This window comes from Chiloscyllium plagiosum, unplaced genomic scaffold (genome assembly GCF_037043375.1).
Source record: "Chiloscyllium plagiosum isolate Xiang-an unplaced genomic scaffold, Cpla_swu_hap1 HiC_scaffold_33, whole genome shotgun sequence".
In the NCBI taxonomy this organism is placed as follows: domain Eukaryota; kingdom Metazoa; phylum Chordata; class Chondrichthyes; order Orectolobiformes; family Hemiscylliidae; genus Chiloscyllium; species Chiloscyllium plagiosum.
The window spans coordinates 22,948,517-22,970,158 of record NW_028270171.1 but is presented as its reverse complement, the minus strand read 5'-3'; the positions used below and the strand labels follow the sequence as shown (position 1 = coordinate 22,970,158).

General features: G+C 38.7%; 1 protein-coding gene across 1 annotated transcript in view; it reads right to left on the bottom strand.

Moving 5' to 3' along the window:
* Positions 1-21,642, bottom strand: part of LOC122542299 (histone acetyltransferase p300-like) — a 118,841-nt gene that overhangs the window by 13,882 nt on the left and 83,317 nt on the right. Inside the window, exons 18-26 of the mRNA XM_087978356.1 lie at positions 20,349-20,588; positions 13,318-13,406; positions 12,051-12,131; positions 11,615-11,671; positions 10,695-10,772; positions 9,369-9,436; positions 8,328-8,478; positions 1,252-1,398; positions 130-243 (exon numbers count right to left, since the gene is read on the bottom strand). Coding sequence (XP_087834482.1) covers positions 130-243; positions 1,252-1,398; positions 8,328-8,478; positions 9,369-9,436; positions 10,695-10,772; positions 11,615-11,671; positions 12,051-12,131; positions 13,318-13,406; positions 20,349-20,588 — 1,025 coding nt within the window. The remainder of the gene's footprint in view (positions 1-129; positions 244-1,251; positions 1,399-8,327; positions 8,479-9,368; positions 9,437-10,694; positions 10,773-11,614; positions 11,672-12,050; positions 12,132-13,317; positions 13,407-20,348; positions 20,589-21,642) is intronic.

Sequence of the window (21,642 nt, the reverse complement as noted above, 5' to 3'; positions counted from 1 at the left end):
TGTGAAAAGTAATCAAGATGCAAGATAACCAGTGCCTGAATCTCAACAGTGTAGCACTTAATGTTATAAAACGTCTCGGGAAGATTTTGGTACACTGAGTACAGCAGCCTTCCCAAAATGTACACTTACCCCAATTTCCTTACATATTCTAAATACCCAATCAGGATTTCATGATAGACAGCTGTTCTGAGACATCGAGGGCGGAAGAAATGTACACTGTCGAGGTATGATATGTACACACGTCTAACAAAGGAAAGAGAATAATCGTCAAAAACAGCAAATAACAAAAACTTTCAAGTTACAGCATTCTTTTTTGATGAGGTTCTTAGCTGAACATCAGATGCGCTCATATTTTGTTTGCTATTAAAAGCACTAAACAATGCACCAGACCCCAGTTCAAGTAATACGTTTCTAACCACAACAAAGTCAGACCTTGCAAACAAACAGTAACTCAAAGTATATTGCAAGTAAGCATATGACATGACAATATGCCTATGTGGCCCATCAACCACGATGTTTCCAGTCAAACATTCACCTGGTATTTGAAACAATCAAAACGTTGCTCTTTTGAAAAAGATATTGATAATTATTAACTAGCTATGCTGTGACGGGAAGTGAAAAGACAGAAATAATTTTTAGAACAAAAGAAAAGCTTAAATGTGCACCCATCTCTTTTTCATTGTTCACCCTCACCCATGCCTTTTTCTTCCTCTTTCTCAGAAATCTACCCAAATTTCTCTTGAACCCATGTGTTAGACCTGCCTCAATAATCTATTATAAAATAATGTAAATTTTATTTAACTAGCCCCATTCACTTCAATTTAATCATTTTTAAACCGGTGTGTCATTTGCTGTTATAAACATCTTGCCAGCAATTTGCTGAATGATTTGAAAATCTTGAAAGAAACTTTAAATAAGCTTCCATGTCCCATTCCACCCCCATAAATTAAACATGCTCAAATTCCTGAAGCTTTACTCATTAACTTAGTGTATATACTCTTGAAGTCAAGATTCTAAAATTTAATTTTCAGTCAGAAGGCAACTCATAGGAGACCGACCATTGTTCAAATATTTTATATTGTTCAAAATACAGGTACACGCAAAATAAATTCTCAATTTCTCGCCTCATACCCTCAAGTACATGACATGATATTTGACTGACATTGTAACAAATAACCCAACATTCAAAGTAGCTACTGCACAGAGGAAATAATACAATGAGTTTTAAAACTAGTGAATCATTGGGCTCACCTCTGATTGGGTGGAGGACAATCTGAACCGTACTCTTGCACATGCATGCCGAAGAAACATACGTCCACACCATCAATTTCTTCAAAGGCAAACAAAGCTTTTGTTCGATAAGGAAAGGACTCTGCCATCTCCCCATTATCAACAAACCTAGAAGAAATACATCACGTAACTAATGCTTTGACTGAATTCTCTGCTTTTGACAACAGAATGCACATTCAAGATGTAATATGTATAAAATGAACTATAACAATAATCACATTTGTAAATCCTAAACCAATCTGCTGGATGAACCAAAAAATTAGAATACTTTGCACTTCCACTACTAAAATGGCCAGACCGGTGGAGTCTGGTTAACTCTTTGTTGTATAACTTTATGCATTCAAACCAGAGGTAAACACAACATTAATACATCTTTTATTCTCTTTAACACTAAGTAAAAAATGTTTATGAATATAAACAAACAGCAAACTCAAAACTATGTTAAGCTTTGTTTTATTTTAAGAAAACCAACAATATGTCACTTAAGAATTCTTTATTAACCGAGTCGCCCTAACTCCAAGATTAGGCAAATAACTTCAGAAACTTCACAACTGAACAAGCGAGACAAAGTACAATAGTTATATCACTGATCACCTTAATGCACGTTCAATTAGTATTCAGGGGATTTTAATTAATTTAGAGTTGCATGCTTGCTTCACATTCTTATGTTGATTCAGGAGGCTTTGAAACTAAATTGCAGTGAATCTTTTTTTGAAAACACTAATCAGGAACACAAATTATTGAATACATTTTATCCATTGCAGTGGAGCAAAGCCCACTACTTTCTTCATCTCCCAGTCACACACAAGCTCTCTCCACCATCTTACCAATCAATTGTTTGGCCAAATTGACTTCTCTTTCAGATACTTTAAAGATCAGCTAATCCTGACCACATACATATCACTTTTGCTTCTCCAATCCCAGGTTTGAATTTCCATAGAAGTGGCCCATGCTCTAACGATAACCAGAGAATCACTCGCAATGACTTCTCTTCCCACTCCCACGCCATACAGTCGGGTAGAAGACTATTTGGTCCCTCAAGCTTGCTCCACATTTAATAAGATCATGGCTGATCTGATGGTAACTTTAAATCCACATTCCTACCTATTTACCCCTTTGTTTAGCAAGAATCTTTCCATCTCTATCTTAAAAATATTCGAAGGCTTTGCTTCCACTTGAAGAATTCCAAAGACACTTAATCCTGTGATACGTGATATTCTACGACATTTCCTAATTATTTACTTAACCTCCATACTCGCCTTTAACAATTCATGCACGAATAAATCTAGATCTCTCTACATCTCACAGGTCTTTAACCTTTCACCATTTAGATAATATGTTTCCTTTTTAACCTTAGGTCAAAATGGAAACTTTTATTTTCCCAAACTATACACAGTCAATTCTTCAATAATGCGACAGTTGCATTCTTGTGCAACACTGTTCTAGAAAAATCATGCTTCAGAATCAGCACTTGTGTTACAGCCAACATGTGTTAAAAGTTAGTGCTTTACAAATAGCATCCTCAATTTGCCCATCATGCTACAGTGAACTCATGTTGTCGTAGGGTGCATTACAGCAGAAAGACCTGTATTCTATTTGACAGATCTTTGTACGTTCACTTATACTATCAATGTTTTTGGAGCCTCCTTCACAAGTTACTTCCATACTTCGGTCATCAGCAAGTTTGGCTACTGCACTGTCTATCCCTTCATCTAAACCATTTATACGAATAATAAATAGTGGAGGTACTAGCAACAAACTCTTCGACATACTCATTACATCTCGACAACCAGAAAAGATTTTATAACCTACTCTCTGCTTCCTGCTTTACAGTCAATCATTTATCCATGCCAATGTGATATCCCCCACACAGGAGCTTCTACTTTCTAGAACAACTTTTTTTGGGGCACTTTACAAAATGTCTCTGGAAAACGAGGTAAAGTACATGCTCCAGTTCCCAATTAACAGCAACACATGTTCTATCCTCAAACAACTCCAACAGATTTGTTACACAGGATTTATCTATCAGAAAGCCATGCTGATTTTGCCTGGTTACCTTGAACTTATAAGTGCCCTGCTAGATAACAGCTTCTAACAGTTAATAACAACTTCTAACATCTTCCATATGACAGATGTTAAGCAAACTAGCATGTAGTTTCCTTCAATCTACCTTCTTCCTTATTTCAATAAAATAGTTATTATTTGCTGTCCTCCAAGCTACTGGGATGTTCCCTAATCCAAGGAATCTTGGGAAATTAAAACCAATGCATCAAATATCTCACTAGCTACTTATTTCAAGACCCCCAGAATGCAGTCTGTTAGGACTCTGGCACTTGCCAGCCTTCGGCTCCAACAACGTACTTGCCACCACTTCCCGAATGATTATAACTTTTGAGTTCTTCACTCCCTTCCATTGCCTGATTTTTAGCTGCTTTTGGAAGCTCACTTGTATCCTCTGTAGTGAAGATAAATGGAAAATACTCAATTCATCTACCATTTCCTCGCTGTCATTATCAATTCTCCGGACTCACTATCTTAAAGTTTAGAGACGTTTAAAAGGTGACTTTATTGAGGTGTTCAAACTCATGAACAATTTTAACAGGGTAAAGAAGGATATTCTGTTTCCATTACTTGGTCTGTCAGTGACAAGAGGATCACAATTTCAAGACTGTCAGCAAGAGAACTAGCAGTGAGATGAGGAGAAACTTTTTAAATGAGTTGTTAAAATTTGGAAAGCATTGCCTGGGAAGTAGTGGGGGCAGATTCCAGAGGTTTAAAAAAGAGCTGATTATAGATTTGTGTGTGATAATTTCTGAAGGCTACAGAGATAGGGCTGGAGAATGAGACTAGCTGGGCAACTCTTTTAGAAGCTGGTACAGATATGATGGCCGAATGGTCTCCTTCTGTACTATAAAAGTCTATGATTCTATGAACCAACTGCTATGTATTTACAGCTTTCCTCAAATCAGAAGACAAAACTGCACACATCACAAAATAGTCTAACCTTACATTTATGTTCAATACTTCTTCTAATAAGGCGGCTAATGGAATGCTGTTCTTTAATTACTTGCAGCATCTGCTCACTAACATTTTGTGAACATGCACAAGAAAAACTAGACTGCTCTGCACTTACAAATTCTACAGTTATTCTCAGTTTAAATGCTAATCTACCTGCTATGCTTCTTCTAAAGTGAATCATTACATACTTTCCCAAGTTTATATTCCATCTGTCCACTCATGAGGGGGAGATGACTGTCTAATGGATGGACTGCTAATAAAGAGACCCAGGTAATGTTCTGGGGACCTGGGTTTGAATCCTGCCTCGGCAGAAATGGAATATGAATTCAATGAAAATCTAGAATTAAGAGTCTAATGATGACCGTGAATCCATTGTCGGTTATCAGAAAAACCCATTGGGATCATGTATGTCCTTTAGAAAAGGAAACTGCTGATCTTACCTGGTCTGGCCTAAATTAGTCTCCATAACCATAGCAATGTGGTTGACTCAGCTAGGCAGGAGCAATAAATGCTGACCTAGCCAGTGATGTAAATGAGTGAAAAATCAACCTTCCCCCCCCCCCCCCCCCAAATCTGCCTCCTTCTAATTCCACCTTCACAACGATCTTTTGTGTCATCAGCAAATTTAGCTACCATGCCTCTGATCCCCTAGTCAAATGCTTTGATATAAACTTCATAAAGTCCTGACCACAGAACCCTTTAGGGCTTCACTCATTAGAACATGCCAACCTGAAAAATATGAATATGCAGAGTGTTTTTGGCCAACTGATTGATCCATGCAAAGTTACCCATTTTGGTTGTCCTCTCTACTATAGCGATCTGATTCATTCAAAGCCAATACAAAAGTATTTCCTTATAACCCTTGACGCCAGATGTCCGTTCTCAGTCAGTTCAACTGGAGCATTTTTGGGGTATTGCTGTCTTAGCCAATCAAACCGTATGTAACCTCAATATCCAGCACCAAAACTATTAATCATTTACCCTATATAGCAAAGAGAACCCAAAGGTTCAGTCAGCAATGGATGGTGTCGCCAACCGTACGATAACCTGTTTATTGATGCTCAGTTTGGACTCTGCCAGGCCTATTCAACTCCTAATTTTATTACAGCCTTGGACAGACATGGTCAAAGCAGCTGAACTCAACAGGGGAAGGGAGAGTGACTACGCTTGAATCAAGGTAACATGTGATCGAGTACAGCACTTAGGAAAATGGAGTATGACACCTATGAAAACTACAGTCAATGAGAATAAAAGAAAACTCCCCACCTGATGAAATCAAAGGAACACAATGGTGGCTTTTTGGAGATCAGTCATCTTAGCCACAGGAAATCACTACAGGAGTTCCTCAAGGTAGAATTTTTTTTTAAATCAACCTGTTCAGAGATGTTATCACATACTTTTGGAGCAGATGGGGCTTAGACCAAGGACACCCATCTTGAAACTAGAGATGCTACCACCACACTATAAAGATCTTTGATTCTCAGGGTAGTATCCAAAATTTAACCATCATTAGCTGCTCTATCAGTGATCATCACTTCATTATAAGGGGGTATTAACTGATGGCTGCACAATGTTCAGTGCCATTCATGACTCAGCTATGGAGCCAGCACAATCTGGCTACTACCCAGGCTTGGGGTGATTACTGGCAAGTAACAGTCATTCCTGACGAAGAGCTTTTGCCTGAAATGTCGATTTTCCTGCTCCTCGGATGCTGCCTGACCCGCTGTGCTTTTCCAGCACCACTCTAATCTTGACTCTGATCTCCAGCATCTGCAGTCCTCACTTTCGCCTACTGGCAAGTAACAGTCATGGTTCACAAAGTGCCAGATAAATACCATCTCCCGACCAGACAGAAACAAGCCTTTGCTCTTGACAATCATTGGCATTACCATTGCTGATAAATAACATCCATGGGATAAGTGTTGATCAGAAACTGAACTGAACCAGCCATTTAAATGTGGTCTAAGAGCAGGTCAGACACTAGAAATTCTGCAGTGAGTAACTTTATCCCGGCTCCCCAAAGCACATTTATCATCTAGAAGGCAAAGTGAGGAGTATGATGGAATACTCTGCACTTGCCTGGATTTGTGCAGTTCCAGCAACACTCGAAGTTCAAAACTACCCAGAACAAAGTACCCTCCTGATTAGCACCTGATCATCTTCAATATTTGTTCCCTCCAGTAGTGAAGCATAATGGCACCAGTGTGTGACATCTATAAAATGCACAGCAACAACACACCAAGGCTCCTTAGACAGCACTTCCTGAACCTGTAACCTCTACACTTAGAAGGACAAGGGCAGCAGGTGCATGACAACATCAAGTTCCCTTTCAAGTCACACACCATCTCAATTTGGAACTATACGCTGTTATTTCACTGCCACAGTCAAAACTCAGAATTCTCTAACAGCATAGTGAGTGCACCTACACCACATGGATTGCAGCAGTTCAAAAGGGAGCTTATCATCACTAGATGTTTGAGAAGGTGATATGTAATTAATACTGACCAAGCCAGCAATACTCACATTCAGTAAATGAACAAAAAAATTCTCCATCCCACACAAACCTACTCTAGTCATGAACTCCTAATCATCTTCCTACGACCTGTCTCAACTTAATAGTCTCCAAATACATTTAGTCTAAAACCCTACTTGTGCTCTCAATCCAAATTCTTGTCAAATTCTCCATTACCATGCTAACATGAAACTGTTTTGCTCTACAGGCACCACCTTCAATGATCAAAAATCCCCATTATTACCATCTTCAATCTCTCTGCCCTTGTTAACTTCCATCTCAGCTCTACTTACTTTCTTCTCATTGTCCAACACATGCATGTGCATTTTCTACATTTGTGATCATCAATGTCATATTCTCAGAAGCCCACCAGAGTTCTGGCCATGCCATGGCACAGGGGAAGTTCTAACTGAAGTCACAAATGGCATTCTCACAACATGGTGCATTTCTTCCCCTGCAACCTTTGACAACATCAACTGCAAGGCCAGCATCATCGTTGGAAAATGTCACTGTATTCATTCTTTTGCCGTAACTCCAAACAGTCCCTCTCCACCACCTCAGGATGAACAAGCTCGCTTACAACTCAAGCTCTATTTAACCACCCTCTTCCTCCCAATGAGGTCCATGAGGACAAGACTAAGCTCAGTTACAATGAGTGCAAAGAGTACACTAGCATTATGGGAAGCTCAGACATCTGCATCACACAAGTGTCAGATGATTACAATCACCATGACTGAAACAAATAAAGACCGCTTCCCCAACCACTGATATTTATGGCATCATCAAATCTCCCCTATCAATGTCCAGAAGTGTGACAAGAATAAAATTAAGACCAACCATAGTAATATGTTAATATTCATGAATGAATACTAAAGGAGCTAGCAGAATAAGACAAATAAAAAGATTCCTTTTCAAAGAAGAAAAGTGATTTTACGAGACATCCTATATACCTACAGGGGGTCAGTGGAATTATTAGGATAGTAATCTAGAGGTCAAGATTAATGCTCTGGTGACATGGGAGCAAATCCCAACATGACAAAACAAAAATCTTGAATTAAAAAGCTAGTCCGGTGGCAATTATGTAACCACTGTCACTTGTTGTAAAAACTCAACTGACTCTCTAATTCCCTTCAAGGAATTAAGTCCCCTATTCCCCTAACCAGGCTGGCATACATGCAACTCCAAACCTACAACAATGTGTTGACCTAACTCCATTAGAGAAGGCCATTAATGCTGGCTTTGCCAGCAATGCCAATACTCCATGAACAAATAAATCAAGACTGTTATAGAACTAATCTACTCTCTTCAATACCCATCTCTTTGAGCTTTTACACTATTCTCTGACATCCCTTCTTCCGATCTGCATCCATTTGTTCCCTCATGCTTCTGTTAAGGACACTATATGAATGCAAGCTGTTGTTGTACACATATTCAAGATGTAACTTACATGTATTTTTGTAACTTCTGACCTTCAAGTTTCTGCAAAAATGAAAACAGCATTTCTCACCTAGCCTTCATTCCTGGCTTAACTTCCACCGTTTTATCTGAACTGTGCACCACCCGAACTGTGCACTCGCCAGCCTCCGGATGATTCTGTCTGCGGAGGAAGTCATTAATACGGGTTTCTAGGTAAACACCTAGTTTAGTGGTTGGTAACCCTAGGAAGAAAAAATTTGAATGAAAATGTCAACTACTGCATTCTTGTTGTATTTTACTACTACTTTCTTTATCAAGAAAGAAAAGGGTTTCAGTTATATGTATTCTCCTTCTATTTCACAGCGAACAGGGCACAATTATAAATTGCTGCTGGGGTGCAGTAAGACTGGTTACAATGTACTGCATCATTTTGTTAGTCCATGTCTGCTTTGATTTTAGTCAGCATGATTGACTGCAAAGGGAACACTTGAGGAAGATGGTTTCAAGAACTTTTGAAACACCATGAACCAGCATGCAGTTCCCAGCAGCTTAGGAAGGATACTAATTTTAAAAGGCTACTTATGACTTGTTCAATTCTTCAGTTGGCAAAATTGGTTTGCTGATGAAACACAGATCAATAAGATTCAAATCCAATTGTTAACACATGTAGTTTGCTTATCTTAGCTAAAGCAGCCACAAGGACAAGATTGACCTTAACAACTAAGTTTTAGATAAGAATGTGTGTGTCAGATAGGTTAAAAAAACCTCTCTCAGGACATCTGATTGCTATCCAGTGATCACCTCCTGAGTGAAAGATCAGGTGGGGAGGATCAAGCTCAGTTACAAGCACTGTTGTTCAACAGATTCCCAATATCAGCTGTGGAAGGCTTAGACATCAATACTAATGATTAACCAGACAGACAATCCATTATGCACATTATCACACCTTTTGTACAAGACAGATTTAAAGTACTTGGTATTTCTAAAAATCAATGGTGGAGAAGGCCCAATGGAACTGAAAGCATATTCTTGCTCCTTTCTTTTCAATGCTTCAGAAATTTTTCTTGAAAGGTTTCTTGAAAATTGCCTCGTTTTCCAATACTCATTTAAATTGATTATTGAGAGAACTTACTTTTTGCACAGAATTTATTTTCTTTTCTCGTTTTCCCAGTTTTCTTTAAGCAGGGATCACAAACAAAACTGAAAGAGGCAAAAAGAAAACCGAGCTTTTTTAAAATATAAATTGACAACCTAGTTTGATGCACATATTTCATATTTGACTATACTCTCCAACAATACATGCATTCCCACAACAGGACATACCACTGAAATCATGCACAATGTCAGTGCATTTTGGACAGGATCTCTGTAAAATGTAAACAATTTTTTTTTGCAATCAGTTAGGAACCGAACCCAGTGGTGCAAGGCAACTAACTGACCATTTGCAAATATCTCTACAACTCTGCACACTTGCAAAACGTCAGCATGGAAATTCGGTCAAAAGTCTTTGCAAGATTTTCTGACTAATGATATAGTGAATTTTGCCCCAGATGATTTTATACAAGAAATCCATAAAAGTTCAAATTCCAAAGCTTCTGGCATTGGTCTACTGCAGCTCATCACTAGAAATATGAAAATCCAAAGAAGGCTACCTTCAGATATTCCCAGCTTTACATGTCCTCAAAAAAAAAAACTTTTTCACTCTGTTTCTTATAAGTGCAAATCATAACACTTTGACTTAATGTCTCCTTTTAGCAATGCGTAAAATATCAATCTCAGCGGTTGTACCAGACCTGTAGGCTCTACAGAACTCTGCAATCTCAATCCAGTTCTATGAACAAATGGGCATCAATGTTGCTTTCAGCATCACAAAGTTCAGAGTAGGGTTTTGATCTAGATGGTGCAGCAAATTGAGTCATAATATCCATGCCGACAAACATGTACAAAAAACGACGGATGGATTTCAGGAACGAAAAAAAATTTCTTCCCCTTCATTTTTAGAGAAACAAAAGTCCTCTAAGCTTGGCTATAATTTCTTTCATGACCAAATAGTCAGTCATCAAGACAGCATCAAGGTATTATACCATAGAAGGCATTCTATCTCTGTTTGATAGAATTGTCACCAGATGCCCCAGCAGGAGTCACTGAACAATATGAACAGGAATACTTTTGGAATTTCTCCTTCCTAACTAAAGTAATTGAAGCACGTCAGCTGCTGACGTGGTCGAGTAAAGGAGATCAACATAGACAAAAGACTAAACCAGTGAATCCTTGGGTACACAGGTCACCCATATCTTGCTATAACTCTAACTCAATGAAGGGCTCTTTACTTTTGATTTCAATGGCAATGATCTTTGTATTTGCAGAATAACTTAACCTCAACTCTTTTATGATGAATGCAAAGATAATTCTGCACATTTGTATTAAACTTACAACTTTTATTTGCAATGCAACTCACCCTGAGGGCCAAATAAGTTCGTGGTGAAGGACACAGATTTGATGCATTTTCCGACCACATTCAGTACATTCAACAAATCTACAAAGAGAAGAAGCGATTATCAACAAGTGAAGAGTGCTACAGTACATGCCTCCAACACGTTGATCAAACTTTGCAAATTACAGTTTCCCCTTCAGACTTATTCCTTGCTGGCCAATGCTCTGCAACTACAAAGCTTGGAAAAAAAAGGAAGTTTTCTAATTAAGCACTTCAACTCATTGTTGAGCCTGGATTGACATGAAGCCACCCCAATCTGCTATGAACACAGTGCTCACATTTTGGAATAATCAACAACATTCTAAAACAAACTAACAACATTCCAAATTAAATATCTCTCAATATTCTTTATACTAAAAAAAGGCTCAATATATCTCCCAATGTAAACTGATCCTTTAAAAAATTCAAGGGGCTGGATTCATACTTTTGCAAAAATTAATCAGTTCTTCTTTGGACTTTATCCTATAACAACAAGTTTTGCTGAACCTGTCTGTTGGTTTTTGAGATTTCTTCTTTACAGACAAACTAGGTTGAAAACAATATGGCATGGTGAAGGTTCTGCAAATCCTATGACCCACATTAATAAAAATGAATTCATAAGTTTCCAACACTCAGCACTTTTAGGATAATATGTTTCCTGTAGGGAACAAAATCCATCAATCTGGTTTTGACTTGTCATGCTTCCTGGTTTGATCAGCTAATTAGTGGCATTTCACGTTTACCCATCTTTGCAAAAATAGAGAAAAACAGGAAATGGAGGTGGGAGCATCATAAGGAGTGCAGAGGCAGGATGGCTCAAGACCATCTTCAAGGTAATAAAAGTGATAGGACAATATTATCTACAACCCCATTAAGAACAAATAACTGAACCTAAAAACACTTACATTTCAGGGTCCAGTGTATCATTCTTCTTCTTTGAGAACTGTTCCTTAGAAATAGTCCTAACAGAAACAAAAACACATTATAGTAGGCAGCAAGAGACAGCGATCAAATGTACAGCCAGAATACATGTATCACAGTACAAAAAACTGCACTGGTGGAGAACTTAAAATTGATATCTTCTGGCAATATCTGTAGCATCCTCACACATTCTGCAAATAAACAACTGACCAAATTTTGTTACACAAAAGTCAAGGAGTTTTGACACTGTGGTGCCACTTCCTGCCTTCAAATCCAAGGATCTTGGCATCTGGTAACTGTTAGATATAGAATTTATTCTATCCATAATGAAAACTTACAATACCTGCATTCTTTAGCAATTTAAAATTAAGGCAGTCATCAATTTTAAATCCCTTAAAGAAAGCCAGAGAGTACACTTACGTTTGAGGTTGCGTTGGGTCATCACCTAGAGAGACAGTTTCTCCCTGGATCTCATTGAAACATTTCTCACAGAAATGATACCTGTTTAAAAGATAAACATGTTTTGAAAAACTTTACATCTATAACCAAGTGAACACAAGTAAAATAAATTGGTAACCAGTTAAAGGATCATGTTTAAAGCACTAATAATGAATGAGAATATTTGAGAAGAAAAAAAGGTAGAAAGTAAGGGAGCGCACACAACCAATTTTATGAAAATTAGTTTTTCAAAATTTAGCAAAGGATTAAGACAGACTTGTATTTTTAAACTTTGCTCATAAATATAGGTTGATTATTCAGTGTAGAAATGATTACCATTTGCATTGAGAGTATAAAACCATCACATTATTAATTAAAAGATATAATCCATGTAAGTTTGATTAAGAAAACACCAACTGACATGGCCCTGTCGCAGTCCATACGTAGGGACACACAAATTCTGCTCAATAAACAAGCAGTACGATGCTGTTCTATCAGAATATTTTGAAAATTCCTCAGGTTACCCATTTAATTTTTACTGCTACTGTATCGAATTGCCTCATTTTTGTACAACTTCCCTGATCACATTTAGACAATAAATTAGCCTCTGTTGGAATCATAATAGCAAATTAAGTAACTCAAGAGATCTATTTCTTCCTACCCTCAACACTAACAATCTATACAAGGTCATTAAAGAATTTATAGCAACTTCACCCAACAGTACAAGTTACAGAAGAATATAATGGATATTTCACGGAAACAGATCACTTGGCCCAACCAGTCCCAGTCCATTATTTATACCGAGCTCAAGTCTCCAACTGCCTTTCCTCATGTAAACCCACATTTAAAACTATCTACTTCCTTCAAGTTTGTCTATTTTTCTTTTGAAACGTTATACTATTCAGTTCAACTACTCAGTGTTCTGATTCCGGACTAAAGAATTTTCTTGAATTCGCTATTGGTTATATTGGTGACTATCTTATATGGGCAGCTTCAAGTTAGGCTCTTCCCCACAAGCAGCAATATTAGTGTCTGTACCCACTATCAATATTTTTCATAACTCAAGGATTTACAGTATCCTGAACAGGATTGTGATAATTTGATGGATAGTGTAGATTTTAATAAATAGACAAGACTTTTTATTAACCTTTTAACTAGGAAGTTAGTAAAGTTTTATAGAAATCAAAGCAAATCCGACAGATTTATTTTAAAAATACTGTTTTGCTGGCTGATCTAGAAGCCATCTCACCGGTTTTGATAACTGTAATAGGTAGCATCCCGAGGGATCGTACACAACTGTTTTCCATAGCAACAGAGGGTCTGCGGTGAAAATTCCAGCTACAAAGAACAAAAGGAAATTATTATAACTTGAGCAACGCTTCGAAACAGCTGAGAAAAAGGTGGTTACTTTCTACTGCTCAAATGCCACAATGTCAGAACCCATAATTATAGCTTCCACATTGTGCTTTAAAAAAGGAGTATCAGCTGGTGCCAAATACAAATGGAGCTCCATGTCACAGACCTATGGCAGTAGCAGGATTGATATCATGCCTTTAACATAGATAAAGGCTCAATGAATTCAGGTGCGATAAATGGAGGACTAAAAGACAAAACAGTTGAGGCATTGAGGGTACAATCAAAACAATTCAGAACAGGATTTACTTCAGACAGTGAATATTAAAAGAAGCAAAGCTGAAATAGATTTGGGAGATATGGACTGAAAGTCATACAAGAAAATGGCCAGAGATTATGGGAGTAGGAAGAAGGCAGAATGGAAATGGTAAAGGGCTATAATTACAGGTTTTAAACATTGAACATGGGGTGACATGGTGGCTTAGTGATTAGTACTGTTACCTCAGAACACCAGGGACACAGGTTTAATTCCAACCTTGGGTGACTTGTAGAATTTGTATGTTCTCCAGTGTGTTCCCAGTGTCTGGGAGGTTTTTGCTGGCTGCTCTAGTTTCCTCCCAGCCCAAAGATGTGCAGATAGGTGGACTGGCCATGCTAAATTGTCCTGGGATGTACAGGTTAGGCTGATTTATGATCATAAACGCAGGTTATGGGGACAGGGTAAGGGGCTAGGGTTTGGGTGGTATGCTGTTCGAAGGGTAGTGCAGACTCAGGCTGAATGGCCTACTTCAGTATTGTTGGGATTCTATGTTAGACAGGAAGGCACCGAGATAATTCAATTGTTTAGCTCTCTTACAATCCCTCTGGTGTCTACTTAATTCATTAGTACAAGCACTACAGTCAAGCATTTTACATTTTAACCATCAACTTCAAGCAACCACTTGTGTACTTCAACAAGAATATTGTCGGCTGAAACCATAAGACCATAGGAACAGAAATTAGGCCATTCGGCCCATCGAATTTGCTCTGACATTCGATCATGGCCGACAGGATTGTCAACCTCATTTTCCAGTTTTCTCCCTGTAACCGTTGACCTCTTTGGGAATCAAGAACTTACCCATCTCTATTATAGTCAATGACATGGCCTGCACACCGTTCTGTGGCAATGAGTTCCACAGATTCGCCACTCACTGCTAAGGAAGTTTCTCCTTATTTCTGTTCTAAAATGTCTTCCCTCTACTCTAAGGCTGTGCCCACAGGTCCTGGTCTCTCCTGCTAATGGAAGCTTCTACCCAAAGTCCACTATGCCTCGGCCGTTCAGTATTCTGTAAGTTTCAATCAGATCCTCCCTCATCCTTCTAAACTCATAGTCCCAGAGTCCTCAAACATTTCTTGTATGTTAAGCCTTTCCTTCCTGGGATCATTCTTGTGAACCTCCGTTGGACCCGCTCCAGGGCGATTACATCCTTCAGGAGATATGGGGCCCAAAATTGCTCACAGTACTCCAAATGTGGACTGATCAGAGCCTTATAAAGCCTCATAATACACCCCTTTTTGATCTCTAGTCCTCTCGAGATGAATGACAACATGGTATTTGCCATTCTAACTACCAACTCAACTTGCAAGCTTACTTAAGACAATCAACGGTCAGTGAACAGAATATGATGATTTTAAGATTGCCTTGGAGGACAGAGATCAAAATATCAATGAAGGCAATTGTGACATTAGTTCAGGAGGAAAACAAAATGCATCATCACAACAGCAATGGCATAAGACTTGCACTTTAATGTTTCAGCCTTAATTGTGAAATAACAATGCGCCTTGGTTGTGGACATTTTGTTACAAATGCTGCTTTTAACAGGATATGGGTGCCTGAGAAAGTTAGTATATATCATCCATCCCCACTTACTGCATCTTTAAACTGTTGAAGTTCACATGGCAAAGGTACTGTCACAGTGCTCTTAGCTTGGAGTACCAGGAGTTTGAGCCAACAACGAGGAATGGTGATGTATACCAAGTCAGAATAGTGTTTAACTTGAAGAATCTGCAGGTGATAATGTTCCCATACATTTTCTACCCTCATCTTTCTGGATGGTCAAAGTCATGGTTCTGGGAGGTGCATCCCAGGATGAGCTGCTGCAATGCAGCTTCTAGATAGTAGAGGTGATTAGTGTTTACAGTGAAACAGGCACCTTTCAAGAACGCAATTTTGTCAGGAATGGTGTGGAGCTGTTTTAGTATCATCAGAAGTACAGTCACTTATCTTAACTCCTGACTCAGACTACATAGATGATGAAAAGTACAGAGTGCCAATTGGTAACTCAATTCCCAAAACCACAGAATCATAGAAAATAGCCCGTTTTGCCATTCATTATCCAACTCATCATCCAACTCAATAGCCGTTCTCACCCTTTGATCCTTTTAGCCCCAGATGAAATATCCATAAATTGGTTTGGCCTCAACTGCTTTTGCTGTAGCAATTTCCACATGGCCACCCCACTCTGGATTAAGAAATTTGTTCTCATTTCAATCTTAAAAGGTTTACCCCGATACTTAAACTATGACCCTTCGTTCCAATTGTCCCATCACTGGGAACCAAGACTCATCCTGACTGCATCTACCCAGTTTAGTCATGTTAGAATTTTGTTGATTTCTATGAGAACCCCTTCATTCTTCTAAATGCCAACAAATATTATCAGAACAGATTTAACCTTTCCTCGTACCCAAGTCCTGTCAATCCCAGGAATCAGTCTGGTAAACCTTCAATAGCAAGAACATCCTTCCTCAGATACAGACCAAAACTGTAAACAACATTTGAGGTGTGTTCTCACCAAGGCCCTGTATAACTGCAGCAAGACATGACTGCTCTTGCATCGTAAGCCTCTCACTATGAAGGACAATATACCATTTGCCTTTTTGACTGCCTGCTGCACCTGCATGCTCACCTTAGATGACTGGTGTACGAGGACACCTCCCAGGTCTGTGCATATTCCCCTCTTTCAATTTACGGTCAGATAATAATCTACCATCTGTTTTTGATTCCAAAGTGGATAACCTCACATTTATGCACATTTTACTGCATGTGCCATGCACTTCCCCACTCACTTAGCTTGCCCAAATCACACTTGCATTTCTGCATCCTCCTTCCAGCTAACCCTTCCACCCAAACTGTCACTTCTGCAAATTTAGATATTACATTTAGCTCCCTCACCTGAATCATGAAAATATTTTGAATAGTTAGGGCCCTAGCAACGAGCCTGCAACATCCCACTAGTCACTTGCTTACCAATCCAGAAAATGATCTTCTTTATTCCTACACTTAGCTTCCTGTCTGCTAGAGATTTATTTCCATACATGACCCCCAACCCATGTGCTTTAATTTTACACACTGATCTCTTATGTGGGACTTCGTCAAAGCCTTCTGAATGCCCAAATAAACCACATCCACTGGCTTCCCCATAACAGCCGAGTCCCCAAAGAATTCTATTGTTTTCCAAATGCTCTGCTATTAAGTCTTTTATAATGAATTCTATCATTCTCCTCAATGACATCTGACTGACTGGTCTATAATTTCCAGTTTTCTCCCTGCCTCCCTTTTTAAGTAGAGCAGTTATATTAGCTACCCACCAACCTGTAGGAACTGCTGCAGAGTCTAAGATGAGTAATATCATATCTATTACTTCTATGCTACTTCCTTTAGTAGTCTGGGATTTAGATGATCAGGCCCTAGGGATTCATCTGTCTCCAACCCCATCATTTTACACAATATCATTTTCCTACTGATTTCCTCAATCCTTCCCCTCTCACAAAATCCTGTATTTCTCAACATTTCTGCGTATGTTTTTTGGATCCTCCTGTGTAATCACAGAACCAAAGTGTGCATTTAGTTGGGAAGCTATTTCTTTGTTTCTCATTGTAAATGCCCCGGTTTCTGACTGTATAGGATCTACATTTGCCTTCAATCTTTTTTATTTCAGATAACAACAGAAACTTTTACATCCAGTTTAATGTTTCCCACAAGCTTACTCATATTCTATTTTCCCTGTCTTAATCAATCTCTCTTTCCTCCTTTGTTGAATTCTAAACTGCTCCCACTTCTCAGGTCTGTTGTATTTTTCCAGCCAATTTGTACACCTCTTCCTTGGATCTAATACTAACTAAAGTTTCCCCTGTAAGCCATGGATCAGCCATCTTTCTTGTTCTACTTTTGCGGCAGACAGAAATGTATAATTGGTGCACCTGACCCATGCGCTTTTGAATATTTACCCTCATTTTCATCAGCATCCCTTTAACCTATCATAGCCACCTCACACCTCATTTTCTCCATTCAGATTCAGGACCCTAGCTTCAGAACTAAATATCTCACTCTACATCGATGAGGAATTCTCTCATATGGTTGCTCATTCTTAAAAAAACTGATACAACTGGAAGATCAATTATTCATCTCACATTACATTATACCCAGACTAGGATGGCCTGTTCTCTCGTTGGTATTTCACATACAACTCCAGGAATTCCTTCTCGATGATATTCTTACTAATTTTGTTTGTCCAAACTTTATGCAAATTAAATTCACCCATAATTACAGATGTGTCTTTGTTGCATGTATTTCTAATTTCCTGTTTAATGCTATTCCTGACACCACGCCTGCAATTTGGGATCCATACACAACCCCCATTCATGTTTTTTTGGCTCTTGGTGCTTTTTAGCTCTAACATTCAGATCCCACAATGTCAGAACTAATATCCTTTCTCACCATTGCATTAATTTCTTCCTTAATCAGCAATACTACTTCCTTTCTCATCTGTTCTTTCTAAATATTGAATACCCCTGGATGTTCTCATCCCTGGTCACCCTGCAGCCATGTCCCCATAATCCAGGCAATATCATACTTACTTTCATCCATTTTCCAAGATTAATTCATTCATTTTTTGTGATGTTCCACACATTAAAGCACAAAGCCTAAGGGTTGTCTTTTTAGTATTACTTGTTCCATTCCCAATATTTTTCACTGTGGCTCTGTTTAATCATGGCCCTTGATTTCTCTGTCCATCTCTCTACACCTCACATCATCTCTTCAGCCAGGTGATCTAATTTATCCGGCTATTTTGAGTACACTGAATGGTACACGGTACTGGTAGTAATCCTTAGATCATTATCTTTGAAGTCTCAATTTTTAAACTTCCTTCCTATCACCTTATATTTTGCTTTTAGGATCTCATCCCTTTTTTCTTTCAATCCATGCTGTTTGTACCTTTTTTCTTTTAACTCATGCTGTTTGTACCAATGTGCACCATGACAACTGGTTGTTCATCCTCCTCCTCTGGAATGTCTCAGAGCAGTCACAGTACATTCTTGACCCTAGCACATGGGATATGCATCTATTCCCCTTACAACTGAATATCCTATAAATACTGCAAGCCCATGTGTTTTAACTTCTCCCCTATACAGCAGAGCCAATCACGGTACAATGATCTTGGCTGTTGCTGCTTTCAACTGACAGGTCATTCACCCCCAACATTACCCAAAGTGGTACATCTGTTTTTTTAGGGTAATAGCCACAGGAGACTCCTTGCTTGCTGCCTAATCCTCTTGCTGTGCCTGGTAAGACCCATTCCCTTGCTGCCTTGTGGAGTCTTAGCCTGTAGAGTGACTATCTCTCTGTGTGCACTACCCACAAGTTTTCTAAAGTCATATTTTGGGAAAGTAACAAGTTCAATTATAGAAAGTTATAGTTATTTCATTTTTGGCTTTTAATAGATTTTAAAAATAATAAGTGGGTTATTAAGTCTTGTGTAATAAATTGCATTTTACTTATTGATCTAGAAACCAAAGAGTCATTGCTCATTCAGAAAACGTTATAAATGTTTGAAATGATCGATCTAAATGCACGGAACCTACAAATGGGATACTACAAAAAAAACAGGAAGAATGTTGATTTGGGATAATACTGGGGCTTGGATGAGAAAACTGACAAAACAGGTTGCACCAACCTGTAATGTTAAAAGATTAAATTGGACTATTTCCCTGGACATTAAACTAATATTAAAGTTAAACTGCATTGCCTTCCTCCAGAAGCTGAACATTCTGGAAGTGGGTGGGGACAACATTCATGCAGAAATGTGGATAACTCCCACTTCATTTGGATAGTCATTTGCTACTACTCTCCTGCTATTATCAAATTAAACTAACATTCAGTCCTTTCCATTCAGAAATGCTTTCATAGGCATCCCCCGAAGCTAGGACATATCACACCTACGTTGTCTTGGGCAATAATTGAGTCAGGAAACCATTTGCATAACAATTTAAATTATCTCAGAGGTTGACCTCATCCTACCACTGTACCTGGAGTAACGTGGTTATGGGTGGGTGGGTGGGGCCAGAATACCTGTAAGCTTTACCAACTGACCTGTATAAAGGGGATTTTTTTTTGTTGAGGACCTCTTTTGACTCGATTTCGTACACCTGTGAAGAGGGTCAAAAGGGGGTCACCTAGCTTGTACAGGCTTTAATAAACTTTAACTGTTTGCAGAAGTTGGTATGTGCCAATTGCATCTTGTGTGTGAAACCTCGGGAAAAGAACCAAACAAAGTTGGCTGACCTCATGTACAAAGGTGAGAGACTCTACAACTGGTCTCTGTGCCCAGAGTTAGGGATGGAAAAATTTGGCCATAGAAAAATCTACCGATTTCTACTCGACAACTTCTGTCCAGTGCAACTGTGCATGTCTCTTTCAGTTTCTATTCTACCACACTCTCCCACCACCGATAGTTGAATCCCCTACTGACATTTTTTTTTACTTCAAAGCTAAAAACATTTATTTAGTTGAAAAGCAATGGCTCATCCTTGAAGCTCTCTCAGAAGAGGGAAAGAAAATGTGAATTGAAAGAAGGAAAATACTTAGAGGGAAAATTGTCAGGGACCAACCTTTCTACCACAGCAATATCCCAGATTTTGCATGACAGGGTCAATCTCCAGCTCAAAGACCTCTGCCAGCTTTGTACAGTACTTATACACACGTGACGTCTTGCGGTTGTACAGCCAGGCATTGTTGAACATCAACCAAATGTCATCAACATATTGCCATGGCTCCTGATACTGGCCAGTATCCAGCTTACGCTTGATTGTAGACAAGTCCATCGGTGTCTTTACAATGTCAAAATAGTCCTTCAAGAGAAATAAAAAACAAAGCTTTAGTTTTCGAGCAAGCCATGTAAAGTGCTCCAATGGGTTGGGAGGGCACAATATTCTTGCTTACAATGTGTTTCTAAAAGCTCTATAACAGGTCATAGCACTCCCAGTAGAAGGGCCCAAAAGGAATCAGTCTACACCCATTTGGATAAAAATGCAAAAACTGGATTGTCTGATATAGAAACAGAAGTGAGTGAATATGCACAACAGGAAATTTCCATTGGTAAAGAGAAAGACCTGTAGTAACACTGGGGTTCCATGCTCTTTACCATAACCAAAGGTTGAAATGTAACACTGTGCCTTGTACAAAACCAACAGAATGCTGCAGAAAATCAGGCAGTCTGGCAACAACTGTGGAGAAAAACAGTTCAAGTTCAAATCCAGTATGACTTGAAGAGTCAAAGCAAACTTGAAACTTTACGTCTATTTCTCTCCACACAAACAGCCAAATCACCTGAATTTCCCCAGCATCTGCAGGATTTTGCTTTTGTTTTAGGTATCTTGCATGTTACCATTACAGGTGTTGAATAACCTGCTGTGCACGTCAGCGTTTTCAACTTTTGTCTCATCCTATACAGGTGCACAGCAAAGTTGGATATTGTGCATTAGGAGGAACTTTCAGTTTACTGAAATATCAACCTTCTAGCACACTGTTTCTAAAACATGCTATTTGCAATTGAAGCAAAAGGAAGATGCAATATTGTTCTCTTCAAAACACAAAATGGCTCTAGAATGACAGGCAGCAAAAATTAGTTGGTCTTATTCAGTCATCATAAACCTCTACTAACCAAACATTTTGCATTGGCCAGGAGAAAGGCAGATAAACTGGTAAAATGTTTATAAAAAAGCAACCTGGCTTTGGTAACACCAAAAAAAATGGAGAGTGTGTTTGCTTTTCCCTTTGTGATATCATGGAAAAAAAAATCATGTAACAAAAATCTCTTAAAAAAGTCATGAGTTTGCAAATGCATGTGATGTGGGAAAAGCTGGCTAAGCCAGCATTTATTGACCACCCCTTATTGCCTAGAGG